The sequence below is a fragment of the Leptidea sinapis genome, chromosome 34, assembly GCF_905404315.1.
Source record: "Leptidea sinapis chromosome 34, ilLepSina1.1, whole genome shotgun sequence".
Lineage (NCBI taxonomy): Eukaryota > Metazoa > Arthropoda > Insecta > Lepidoptera > Pieridae > Leptidea > Leptidea sinapis.
Genome location: NC_066298.1, coordinates 10,726,852 through 10,740,761, shown reverse-complemented (window position 1 = coordinate 10,740,761; position 13,910 = coordinate 10,726,852). Strand labels below are relative to the sequence as shown.

At 33.2% G+C, this 13,910-nt stretch overlaps 1 protein-coding gene across 1 annotated transcript in view; it reads left to right on the top strand.

The window, feature by feature from the left end:
• Window positions 1–5,623: 5,623 nt before the first annotated feature.
• Window positions 5,624–13,910, top strand: part of LOC126975049 (WD repeat-containing protein 7) — a 96,252-nt gene continuing 87,965 nt past the window's right edge. Inside the window, exons 1-3 of the mRNA XM_050822839.1 lie at window positions 5,624–5,780; window positions 5,987–6,225; window positions 6,780–6,893. Coding sequence (XP_050678796.1) covers window positions 5,992–6,225; window positions 6,780–6,893 — 348 coding nt within the window. The 5' untranslated portion in view covers window positions 5,624–5,780; window positions 5,987–5,991. The remainder of the gene's footprint in view (window positions 5,781–5,986; window positions 6,226–6,779; window positions 6,894–13,910) is intronic.

The window sequence follows — 13,910 nt, the reverse complement described above, 5'->3', positions numbered from 1 at the left end:
AATGACTATTTCTGGATTTTCGTAACTATACTTATAATCTTTTAATGTATTTGTACCACTACTGTTATATTTATTATATTTTAATTATATTTATTCATCTTGTACTTTACAGCATACAAAAGTGTTATACTTTATATAAGAGTACCAAACATTCTAAACTTAATAAAATACTATACTTAATTAAGCCAGTAACTAAAATAAACCAAAGTATTTATCACTACAGAAATAATTGTATCATGCATTATATACAATTTAAGATTTACACCTATTGTAACAAAAACACCTTTAATGGATAATAATACAATAACTCTGTTGGAAGATTTAGATAGCCTGACAAATAACATCACAGCTCAACAATGTTCTATTGAGTATTTTAATAAAAACACTCCTAGGGAAGATTTATTCCTCTCCGTCGTAACCCAAAATATAAGAAGCGATTATAACACATCGAACTTAGATGACTCAGATATCAATATAAGTATGCTAAAAAGAAATACTGACGTTATAGTTTTAACTGAATGCAGAATAGATCCCGAAAAACCAGTTCCACAGAAACCCTACTGTTTTACTTATTACACTGATAGAAAAGTAAATCAAAATGATGGTGTTGTGGTATTTGTAAAAAAAACATTAGAACATAGTGTCAAAGAAGTTGCTTTGGATGGCGCTTCCTGCCTTGAGATCGTATTGAGAAGCCCTGTGTCTAAAATGACACTAATTTGTATATACCGGCCGCCAGTAGAAAAGAAACCTGAAAATTTTATAACTTCATTAAACGCCTATCTAGATTCATCCCATCTAAAATCTAATGTCATAATTACAGGAGATATAAACATAAATATTATTGAAGGGCACAGTGACAAATACGCTAATTCATATTTAGATACATTGGCTTCACATAGGTTACTACCTGGTCATAAATTTGATGCCAGAAAAAATAGTTGTTTAGACCATATAATAATTAACCTTGATCCTTCCCAATTTAATACTTTTATAGGAGTTCTAAACACTACAATTACGGACCATAAAATGACTGTTATTTATCTATATCGGAAAAAAAATAAAAGATTCTACCACACCTAAAACGAAATCTCTTATCAATTATGAAGAAGCACTTAAGACCCTGCAAGATAAATATAATCCAGATATATTAAAAATAAAAGACCCAAATACATTAACACAAGAATTACACAAATACATACAATATGCTCTTAACAAAAATACTAAATTAGTAAGAATTTCAAGTAACAAAAAAATAATAAAACCTTGGATAACACCAGGCATTTTAAAATGCATCAGAACCAGAAATAAATTACAGCAACAGCTAAGAAGTGATGAATCTAATGAAATACTCAGAATAACTTACCGACGATATCGAAACTTTTGTAATAATTTAGTGAAGCAACTAAGACGTAAATACGAAAGCGAAATACTTAATAAATCTAAATCTAACAATAAGTCACTTTGGAATAGTATCAAAACTATAACTAATTTAAATAAACAAAAACAACAAAATATAGAACTTACACAGTTAAAACCTACACCCACTGAATCAGCTTGCTTTCTAAACAATTATTTCGTTAACGTTGGAAAATCTTTAGCTATTGGAATCTCAACACCTCCTCATATTGTACAGCAATATTTTAATCGACTTCCTTCACAAGCAAATACAATTGGAATACTAGAACCCGAGCCATCAGAAGTAGCAACAATTATATCAAACTTAAAATCAGAGACTGCCTCGGGCTATGACAATATCCCAACGAAGTTTATTAAAGTGGCGAAAAAAGAACTTACTCCTATAATCACACGACTTTGTTCACTCTCACTCGCTCAAGGTATTTTTCCACAAGAACTCAAATGCTCCATTATACATCCTGTACATAAGGGTGGGTCTAAAGAGGATGTTAATAACTATCGGCCTATTTCCGTCTTAACAGTTATCTCTAAAATATTAGAAAAGATTATAAATACTAGAATAATCAAGTACCTAAATACGTATGGTTTGTTATCTAAATCTCAGTATGGCTTTCGTGAGGAAGTCAGCACTGAGGATGCTATTCAAGATCTGACTCAAGAGGTAACAAAGTATGTGGATGGAAATAAAAAAACTCTATGTATTTTTCTTGACCTAAAAAAGGCATTTGACACCGTTTCTATTCCCATACTTTTGCGTAAAATTGAAAAAATTGGTATAAGAGGTAATTTTTTAAATTTACTGACTGATTACCTTCGTAATCGGGCACAACGTGTTAAAATTAATAAAGAAATTTTTAGTTCTGTTAAATATTCTACATCATACGGAATTCCTCAGGGTAGTGTTCTCGGACCTACGCTATTTTTAATGTATATTAACGACCTTACAGATTTAAAAATACAAAATGGACAAGTTTTCTCTTATGCCGACGACACTGCCTTGCTATTTCATGGAGACAGTTGGGCGGAGGTCTTTTCTTTGTCAGAGAAAGGACTATTCTTAGTACAAAACTGGCTTAAAATTAACATTCTTACTTTAAATTTAACGAAAACAAATTATATTACATTTTCAATAAAAGATTCTACTCAACCAAATAAAAATTTTACCTTATCTGCCCATACATGTGACATGGCTGATATAGAAAACTGTCTGTGCACTAAACTTGAAAGAGTAAACACCACCAAATACCTCGGAGTAATTATAGACAAAAATTTATCATGGTATCCTCAGTTAAATGTAGTTGCCAACAGAGCTAGAAAAGTGATCTGGATATTCAAACGCCTACGTAAAGTCTGTGATATCAAACTTATTAAGTATATATATACATCTCTGATACAATCTATCCTTCTATATTGTATAAGAATCTGGGGGGGTACTTTTAAAACTCAATTCTTAAGCATTGAACGAGCACAGAGAGCAATAATTAAATATATGCTAAGCAAAAATCGTCTGTATGATACCACAAAATTATATGAAGATGCGGACCTTTTATCCGTAAGAAAATTATATATATTGCAATGCATACTAAAAATACACAAAAGTAAATCTATAGATCCTTTGATTTTAAATAAACGTAAAAATAATACAGTAATTAAATGTAAATTTACTAAAACTAAATTTGCGTCTAAACAATTTGATGCACAGGCTACTAAATTATACAATACCGCTAATAAAATCTTAAATATATACACAAAGACATATAGGGAATGTAAAACTAGCGTTACAAAATGGCTGAAAACTCTTAATTATTTAGAAACTGAAAACTTGCTAAATTAATTATAATATGAGTAAAATAGTGTAAATATGTGTTCTATAATATATATATATAAAAATATATATAAATAATATATATAAAATATATATATATATATATATATTAATTTTTGTTGTAATTATAGTATAGTATATCATATGAATAGATAATTAAATTTCGCTTGCTGTTATTTGATTGTTATCTAAATATCGTACTTTGAACATTTTACTATTTTATAAATATTCGTAAAACTACAAATTACCTTAGTTCATAGGTACAGTGGTCGCACATTCTTGAGACGATGACAAGTGTTTTTATGTAGGTATATTATTTACAAGTTTAGTGTGAGCCACGCAAATATTAATCTACCTTCAATATTGAAAAAAATTTTAGTTTGTTTATTTTATGCCTAAGATTGGTTTATTTAACTATAATTCATGTTTTTGTTAAATGTATAAGCATTCTTATCCGTTGGAAAGAGCGGTCTTCCCTAACACAGGTTCTGCGAACTTAAAAGGGAAGTCCTACAAATACTATTTACTAAAATGCTAAATAAATAAATTTTTGATTTTTGATTTTTTGAATGTGTCCACAGCCGAAGTGCCAGTATATGCAAAATCTTTGTCGATGGTACCGAGGAGTGGGAGATCCTCAGGAAGTAGCCATGTCTCTTGTAGTGCTACAATATCGGCGGTCTTACATAAGCTCCGTACACACTCAAGGGATCTTTTAACAGACTTGCAGTTAAAACTAATAAACATGTCAGTCTTTCAATTTTGATATAGCTGATAGTTCATTAGGTGTTTTTAGTCGTGACTCCATTCTTGTTCTCATTTCTTACCCTCCTGTTTATATAAACAAACCGATGGAAGGAAATCCCTTCAGGCCATAGTTGATCATCTAAAAACATACTTATGTTTTGCTTAGGCACAAGTACTTTAAACGCATTGTAATCCCTCTGTTTCTGCATATTTATTTTCTTAAGTACCACTTGTGTGTTTTCAACATAATGTACTCTGTGATGTCACTAGTTGTAGTTTGTTTATTCACATTGGTTTAAAGGCCGGCGACGCTCTTGTGATTCCTCTGGTGTTGCAAGAGAGTGTGGGCGGCGGTGATCACTTAACACCAGGTGACCCGTACGCTCGTTTGTCCTCCTATTCCATAAAAAAAAAGTGGTACTTTAATATCTGCTGCTCGAAATTTATTATTCGGCCCCAACGCTGCCTTGCCTATACTTCCAGAGAAACGATATTTAGTTTTTCTTCGCTGCACTATTGTCCATTCATTATTATCCTGGCTGTTTTGTGCATGATTGCCGCCCGGTTCCTGCATTGTATTTCTATGTTCAGGTGTAGCTATAGGCGTACACAGCTGCCGCACAAAGTGCCCCGCTAGCGGCGTAGCCGCGGTTGTATCTATATGTCGGGTAGATTATGTGATATTACGATGTTTATTACAAGTGATGCAGCGGACACCGGTTCTGTAATCGGCACATTTACAGGCATAGCTACAGGTAGTCACTGATTCAGTTGACTACGACTCGTGCGCCGGACGCCACGTCATGTTATTACCGGTTTGTGAAGTAGTCTCGGTGTTGTGTAGGCTAGTCTGCCTTTGTTACACTCGGTACTGTGCGTGTGCGGGCTAATGCTGCTTTTATTATAACACGCGGGCGGTGAGGGCGGTTTACATATTGATCATGTTTTGGTGACGACTGTTTTGATTGCTATACTTCATCTTTTAGATTACTAAATTCCTTCTTTGTAATAAAGCATTCCTTGATGGTACGGAGATCATTTTGGAAAAGTAGCAAGTCTTTAAGAAGTCGCGTTACATCGATATGATCGAATGTAATGGCCGGTAATTTCTGCAATTCACGCGCCACAAATAGAGGCATTTCTTCAGGATCAGTTCCCTTAAATAAGTATATAATGTCATTGAGATCTCTTTGCGATTTCCCATCCTCGGTGAACGCGCTGTTACACAGCCTCACCATACTATCCTCGTCCATTACATCCATTTTGTTCTGGATAAATGCTAAGAATTCACAGATCACAATATTGCAGTTATTGAACTTAAGAACATGAGAACTCGTCATTTTCGCGATCACTGATACAACCGTTCGCCGAACTTGCGCGAACGAGACTGGTATGATCTCAATAAATTTGTTCAATTTTTACATAATAATGTTTAAATTTAATACGAATTAATCTAGAAGAAAGATCGTATTGCAGTACCACAATCGTGGTTATAACGTGAAATATCTTCTTTTATTGTATTTTGATTTGAGCTGACGGTCTTGTTACCAATGCTCTAAATAAAAAAAGACAAACAAAAATTTTTAAAATGACAATTGACGTTTACAAATGTCATAATCATCTGATTAGTTTCCAGTTTTATTTACATTTTGCATATTTTCGCTCAAAATTGTTGTAAAATCAATAATTTCCTCGAAATTTATTTTAAGAACGCGCTTGAGGTGTGAGCTTCTCAAACTGAGAAGCATAAGTTGCTTCCGAAAATAACAGCATTTCTTAAAGCCGAAAGGTACCATCATAAAACTAAATGTCCTTGCTGTATTATCAAATACAAACTAAACAAACGATTTGTTTTTCATGGTTTATTGTATTTCTCAATGTAACTTTACCAAGCTATATATATATATTTTGTTGTAAAATTAAACGCAAAGCTAATTTAATTGTATCGTTTCACTTGTATCAAAACAAACTCAAGGAATGAAATATTCTTTTCAGAAGAAATGCCAGGCACTAATCTTATTGTACCTGTGGTGTTGTGGGGAAAACATGCTCCTACACATTGTGTTTCATCTGTGTATCTATCGAGAGATCAAAAAACTCTTGTAACAGGCTGTTATGATGGCCAAATATGTATTTGGCAAGTAGATCCCGAAACTTTGAAGATGACCCCTCGTTGTCTTCTTGTTGGTCACACAGCTCCAGTGACATGTTTGTCCAGGGCTTCCATACTTCAAGTATGTATACTTTTAATATATTACAGTAGAGACTTGATTATCCAGACTAATTTTTGTAATGTGTCATTTGGGTAATCAAAAATCTAGATTATTTTATATTTGAAGAAAAGTGATTTTTGTATGTATTATTAACACAGGCAGTGACTATATGTAGGTACACAATGTTAGCTGGTTGTATTAATAAAAATAAATGTTACACATATAATATCCTATCACACATATTATTTCTTAATATAGTACCTCCTTACCTTGTAAGTCTCTACCATAAATTGAGTTCTTTCTATGGGAGGGGACTCTTCTACCAATGAGAGGCTTTGCACAGGATGCCGGCTAGATTATGGTTACCACAACACCTATTTCTGCCGTGAAGCAGTAATATGTAAACATTACTGTGTTTCACTCAGAAGGGCGCTGTAGCTAGTGAAATTACTGGGGATAATAGAGTCTGTATTGTATTACTTTTTTATCATGTAATTCAATAATTCTTTATATTTAAACTGACTCAAAACACTTTATATTTAAAAGGATGTTTTATGAGTGAAAAAATTTTTCAGGACAATAACTTTATTGTGAGCTCGTCAGAGGCAGGTGAAATGTGTACTTGGGATCTGGTGGATGGTAAATGTCGAGAAAGTGCAAAGTTGACTCAAGTCCATACAAATATACAGGTATATTTATAATTTTAATCTGATTTATAGAAGTTTTCTGCCGAAAAAGGTTATTTGCAGACAAAGAGTAGAGTGGTTAGTAGTTAGTGATATGGTAGAGTTGCCTCACAATGCAGTGCATTCACTGCTTCTTCATCAAACCACTCATAATTAAAATGAGATAACAAAGAGATTCAGAGAATGTTCAAGATACTATCTTTGCGCCTCAATAAGGCTACCGGAAACCCAAGCGCTGGCAGCTATCTCGGTTGCTGATAGCTATCCAACGGGGAAATACTGCTAGTATTCTTGGTATGCTTCCATGCAATGATAGTTTTAATTTTATGTAGTCATAGTATTGTAAATATAGTTATAAGATTTGTTTTGTTTGAATAATAAGTAATACATCCAACTTATACCAAAGATGATTTTAATATTAAACCGAAAATGTAGAAAGTCCACACTAACTGTGAAGAAATCTGAAAGGCACAGATAATTGGGATGGAGGCAAGCTTGTTTAGCACCAATTCAATTACAAAATAATTTGGACATCATAATACAAGGAATGAGTGTTAAATTATTAAACTTGAGAATGATATACTTTTAACAGGGTTTTCTGTTATGTTAATATATTTTATTGAATGACATAGAGAAGCATATAATTTCAGAATTACAAGAGACTTATTTGTATAAACCAGCCTATTGTGTAGTATAGGTAATACCTTAGTCTGTTCTTAATGTGTTTATTAAACAAAATAACAAACAAACGTTACATGTTACATAGAGCTGTTTTTGCTGTCAAAATCCACCTTCTCACAACAAGCTACACACTTCGATATAATCATCACAATCCAGAAGTGTGGAGTATCTCCACAGTGCCTCCAAGTTCCTTGACAGCCTACAATAAACATTCCACATACAACCAAACTGAAATGAACTTCCTAGCACCTTGTTTCCAGGACCATTATTATGTGGGTCGTTTTGAAAACAGCATACCTTACTAAAAGGCTAGCAAATTGAATGCATTACTGATTCAAGAATTCACTCTTATCAAGGTCTTACACCCCATCAATAAGTGCAAGTGCTGTTCCAATTATCCATATACAGCGTGGCGCTTAAGTAATGGCGACTACTTAACCGTTATCATAAAAAAAAATACAATATTCTCCAAAAAAAAATCAATTTTCCATAATTTCATTTGGGAACAAGCTGTAAGAAATCTAGTAGCCGCGCGCTAGCGTAGGCACTGACACCTACTTCGTGCCGTCTTATGCAGCAACGTAAGAGCGCTTTCGCACCACGTCCGATCTGAATCCGTTCCGTATCTGCGAAAACACGGTCCGAAGTAGTCGAAGAACTATTTCTACGGTTGACGGAAAGACATCGGATGACGGAAGCCGCATCTAGTGCATATACTACCAATTTTCAAACAAACAAATTTGTTATTTAGCAAACAAAATTTTTAATCACCGTTAAAGCGATTTCGCTCTACGTCCGAACAGAGTATCCGTGAAAACACGGTCTGGAGTAGTTGTAGAACTATTTCTATGGTAGTTTACGCACTACATGCAGCTTCCGTCGTCCGATGTCTTTCTTTCAGCTGTAGAAATAGTTCTACGACTACTTCGGACCGTGTTTTCACGGATACGGATCGGACTCTGGAGCCCTATTACCAAAATCGAAATACAAAGTTTCGGTTGAGGGATCGTACATTTTCCTATTACGAAAGTGTTTCGGATCCGAAGATCGATACGAAGTTCGCGATTAGACATTTTCCGCCATATTACAAAAACTATATAGGTACGGGTTTAAACCAGAACTAAATAAACCAGCTTTGTTACGGTCCTAAAATTAGTACCGGGTTAAAATCGTGTCATTATTACAAAACGTAGACCTACTATGGACTAACTAGTACCAGAGATAGTTATGGCTTCAAAAAATATGCACAGATTAAAAATAAAATAACCATAAATAAAGATTGAAAGAGTGAACGACAGTTCACTGTTTCAGATCACTTATTCGGGCAAGTTCTGTTTCATTTAACGATAATATTTTATTTAAAAAGCAAAATAATTAAAATTTACCTTCTACTTATGATTATATACCATATTTCACCTATAATTTAATTAAAATTGATTATTTATTTAAAATAGTGTACAGATTAATTTAAAGAATTTTGCTGGCGTGCTTTTGACGTGGCGACCTTTTAGACCGACTCGTAAACGGATAATAATGTCGAGCGCGCGAATTTTGAGCATTCAATTACCTTCATTGAATATCAATGTTTGGAGAAATTATGTTTGAATTGTTTGAATTATTGAAAATCAATGTTTGTAGATGCAATATTCAAACTAATGCAAAAAAATACTTGAAAGTTTTGACTTGCGAGAGTTAAAAAGGGAATCACAAAAAGAATGCAAAGAAATAAAGCTGAATTGTGAACATTTTACTGCTTATGAAATAAATTACAAAAAAATGTATCAGTTTACTACAGAAACTAGGAAATTTATAAGTTTATTACTTTTAAAAACACATTCCCAACACAATTTTATACATAAGCCCTATAATATAATTATGCCCTTACAAGGCAAGTCACTTACAATAAAAGTAATTAAATTTAAACTATAATAATACTTAGTGATTTTGCTTATAAAATTTGAAATATTTTTTAAGTATATTTAACAATTAAACAACAGAAATAAATATTGTCAATATGGGTACTGATAAAAGTGACCCTGCTATACTAGAGAGAAAAAAGAGCCTCCAAAACAGGTATTGCATGACATTTACATTTATGTATTTATTTTACATGCATTACTTACAATTAAAAATTTACAGATGTGATGATCATAGCCTAATTATAAAAAGCAACATAGACTTTAAACAAAGACAACTCGAAATGATGGAATAAGGATATAAAATTAATATTATTTGATTAACAACAACAAAACTGGCACCTGAAATAGAAAATTGGAAATATTATAAAAACTAGCTATGAATACCCGCTTTGCTGGGTCATTTTTAATTGTATACTTATTTGTTAATGTTAATAATCTATCACTACTTACTTCACAATTTTTTCACATAAAAGACACATTTTCTTTTTTCTTATTAATTTATTGATCTTACTTATTTTTACATTAAAATCTTACGACTAAGTAGACATTAATATCTTTTATCATCTAACATTAACTGATATCCTAAACATTTTTATTGAAATACATTCTTATATACTACATTTACAGTTTTGCATTCTGGTGCATAAACAAATAAATTTTCTTTCTGTCCTACGCGTGAAAAAGCTACATAGAGTTGACCATGTGAAAAACAGGATTCTTTTAAATTAACTCCACAAAATCGGAACGTCTGACCTTGCGCCTTATTGATAGCCATACTATAAGCTAATCGTACAGGAAATTGTAACCGTTTAAAATAGAATGGTAAATCATTCGAAATTATTTAAATTCTTGGTATAAAAACCAAGTTTCCTTTTTCTTTGCCAGTGAGAACTTCTGCCTCAATGATGTTGTTCAAAATTTGTTTTACGCATAATCTTGTACCATTGCACAATTTTGGCGTATTAAGATTTCGCATTAATATGACTGGTGATCCAATTTTTAGCTTTAATTCATGAGAAGGCATACCAGGTGGGTTTAATGAATTTAAAAATTCCGTTGGAAAGTTTAAACTTTCATCTTGATTCATCATTGTATCTATTGATTTATAGATTTTTTCCTCTCCCGGTATCATTTCCTGTATTTTTTCATTTATTCGTTTTACTGCATCATTTTTTGTAACCAAAATTGTTCGCTCAGACAACCATGTTTTATTTAAATAATTTTGTTGTATGGATGGATAAATTTTGTCTATAAGGTGTTCTTCGGTGTCTACCACATGACATATCTCTTCAGGTAAAATTATTTTACCAGACTGTGGGTAGGTGCCATTCCCAATTTTAAAAAGATTGTCGGCAAACTCTTGTGCTTCTGGATCACCAGTGATTAACGCTCGCATATTTTCTGTCAGTGATAACTTTTCAACATTGTTCCAAAAAATTGATCGCTTTAAACATGCATTTATTTCGTCAGCTGGTGTTGATTTTGGAATAACTGGTAACGTTTGTCTAAAATCCCCTGATAGTAGCAATAAAGCATCTCCCATTAGTTTTGTATTTTTCCGAAGATCCTGTAATGTTCTATCCAGCGCTTCCAGTGATTTTCGATGAGCCATCGTGCACTCATCCCATATTATAAGTTTGCATCTTATTAAAATTTGGCCATGTACAGAAAATTTTGTGATATTACAGACTGGGAATTCTTGTTCAGCTACATTTAATGGCAAATTTAGTGCAGAATGTGCCCGTTTTTCCACCTTCCATTAATGTCGCGGCAATTCCAGAGGATGCCAATGCTAATGCTATTTCATTTTTCACCCGAATTGTAGCTAGGACCAAATTAATGAGGAAAGTTTTTCCAGTACCTCCGGGTGCATCTAAAAAGATTATTCCTCCTGCATTCGTCTCAATACGATTTATTATTGTGTTATATACTATTCGTTGTGTTCGTGTTAATTTTGGTTCATTTTCTTCAATGTAACGTTGCAATTCATCTTTATTATAATTAAGTTCTTTTGATAATTCAGAATTAGTCACGCTTAATTCGTTTCTTTTAGGAGATTGCACTCCGAGAGTAACTAAAGTTTGATTACATATTGCGAAACATCGATCTTCTAAAATTATCAAAGCTTCATTATAAATATTATCGTTGAATGTAATATTCATATCTTGATTTTCTCTACGTAGTCTTGCTAGAATATCATCACTCATACTATCACAATATTTCAGCCATAGTCTATTCGGATTTGAAGGATTACACGATGTTAGAATTATAGCAAAGAGTTCTCGCAGTTGATTCGCTGTTGCTGTTTCTGCTGCCTCTTTCATTGCCTGCTCCCATTGATTATCATTTTCTAATAAACCACGACGCTGGCATGCTTCACGATACGTTTCGCAAATGTAACCATCTACTGTTCGAAGATCTTCAAAAGAAGTTGGTCCACGTACTTCATGAAGTAGTAGACGTAAATAGAAACATTCAGCAATTTTTGGATGTACCGTATATACTCGACCAATAGCTTTATCTTTAAAGACACCTTTAAATCCTTCAACCGAAACTCCTTTCTTTCGTCGATTAAATACTTTTCGCGATGAGTCCCATGTGTAATAACTGGGAACATCTCCATAAAGAAGAGTACTAGCAAACAGATCACTTCGACACAATTCGAAAAATGCAGTTAACGTAGTATTAACAGGTTGGTTTGCAACTTTTTGTGCTGTTTGATTAGTAAAATATACCCGTTGCCCATTCTCAAGGTGAACTGCTAAGTGAAAAACAGCTGGATCCCTGCCATGAATCGGAAACCCCAATATACGCCAAGCTGCCTCATTACTATTTATATATCGTCCCATTTGATAACTTAAAATTTCATCATATCTATTTTCATTTGTAATTTCAAAGACAGCCATATCACTTCCTTTGTTAATATAGTTACACACATATTTAATTGACTGAACTGAACTGCAATATTCTACATTTATATGTGCATTAAACATTTTCGATAATAACGGATTATAAGGGACAACCCATCGATTATCAATTTCGATTTCTTCACCCCGTACTCTAATTTTTGCTGTAAATCCTCCTTCACTCGGTGGTCGACGTCGGTATTGCGGATATCCATCATCTCCCGTTTGCGTCTCACTCAAAAATGATCTTGGATATCGTTTTGAGCATTTATTATCTTTTATACAGGTGATTGCATATTAAGTGCCCCGCAAGGTCCATGTATCATTTGTTTCACGATTATTTCATATAGAACAGGATCTTAACCGGATTTGGGAATTCTGCTTTAATAACGTCATCGATTTGATTTGAGTGAATTTTTTCTTTCAGCCAAATTAAATTGTGTGAGTGTGGCAACCCTCTCTTTTGCCACTCAATGGAGAACATCCAGCTATTAACATTTCCGAAAATACAACTCTTCGCAATTGCATTAATGAATTTTACTTGTTTCTGTTTAAACACGCGCGCAATTAAATCATGTCTGTCATGTGACTTTTGTCCAAATTGTAACTCATCTTTAATTTCCTTCCATGACGAATTGCACGTAAACGTTATGAATAAGTCAGGACGACCATATTTTCTCACATACGCCATTGCGTCTTGTGCATATTGAAGCATATGCCTAGGGCTACCAATGAATGTAGAAGGCAAAATTACTAATCGTCCCAAATTTTCAACATCCCCATCATTGGCTACCGCATCTCGTAAGTGAATATATTCATCCGTTCGTAATTTATTTTGATTTACACGAATAAATAACAATCTTTCTGCTTCTATTTTTGCTTGCATATCAACAATAAACTGTAAAAACAATTTCCGACAATTGAGTATATGATTGTATTTATTCACTCTCTCCATTATCCGATATGCGTAAAATTCCTTGGAAGAAACTTTTTTGTTTGTAGGGCTATTTGTTTGTGGATCAACATGCTGAATATTAAAATAGTAACCGTCTTCACCATGACAAAATATTAGTGGATACTGTAAGGCGTCATACATGTGATGAGTTTCAGCGATGCGTTCCAACTTATTACTTCTTCGTTGTACCACAATATCCCTATAACTACTTTCATTGTCCACCATAACTACGGCTACTTCATTTACTTGAGGTGCATTAAATCGTCTTTCGTGTTCGCCAATTGGCTTTTTATCTGCCCGAATTATTATTTTATAATTATCCGAAACCATTTTTTCCATCGCAGTCTTAAATATCTTTATCAACTCATTATTTTCATGTAGAAAGCGCTGTAAATGAAGAATTATATCTCGACGCAATTCTGTAAAATTTGAACGCCTTTGATCCAGTTCGTCTTCTTCATTTCCTACAAAGTAAATTTGTAAAAACTTCGGAGTATTATTTGGGAGTGACAATAATGATCCAATTTTATGATATACTTGTCCCTGTATTTTAAATACT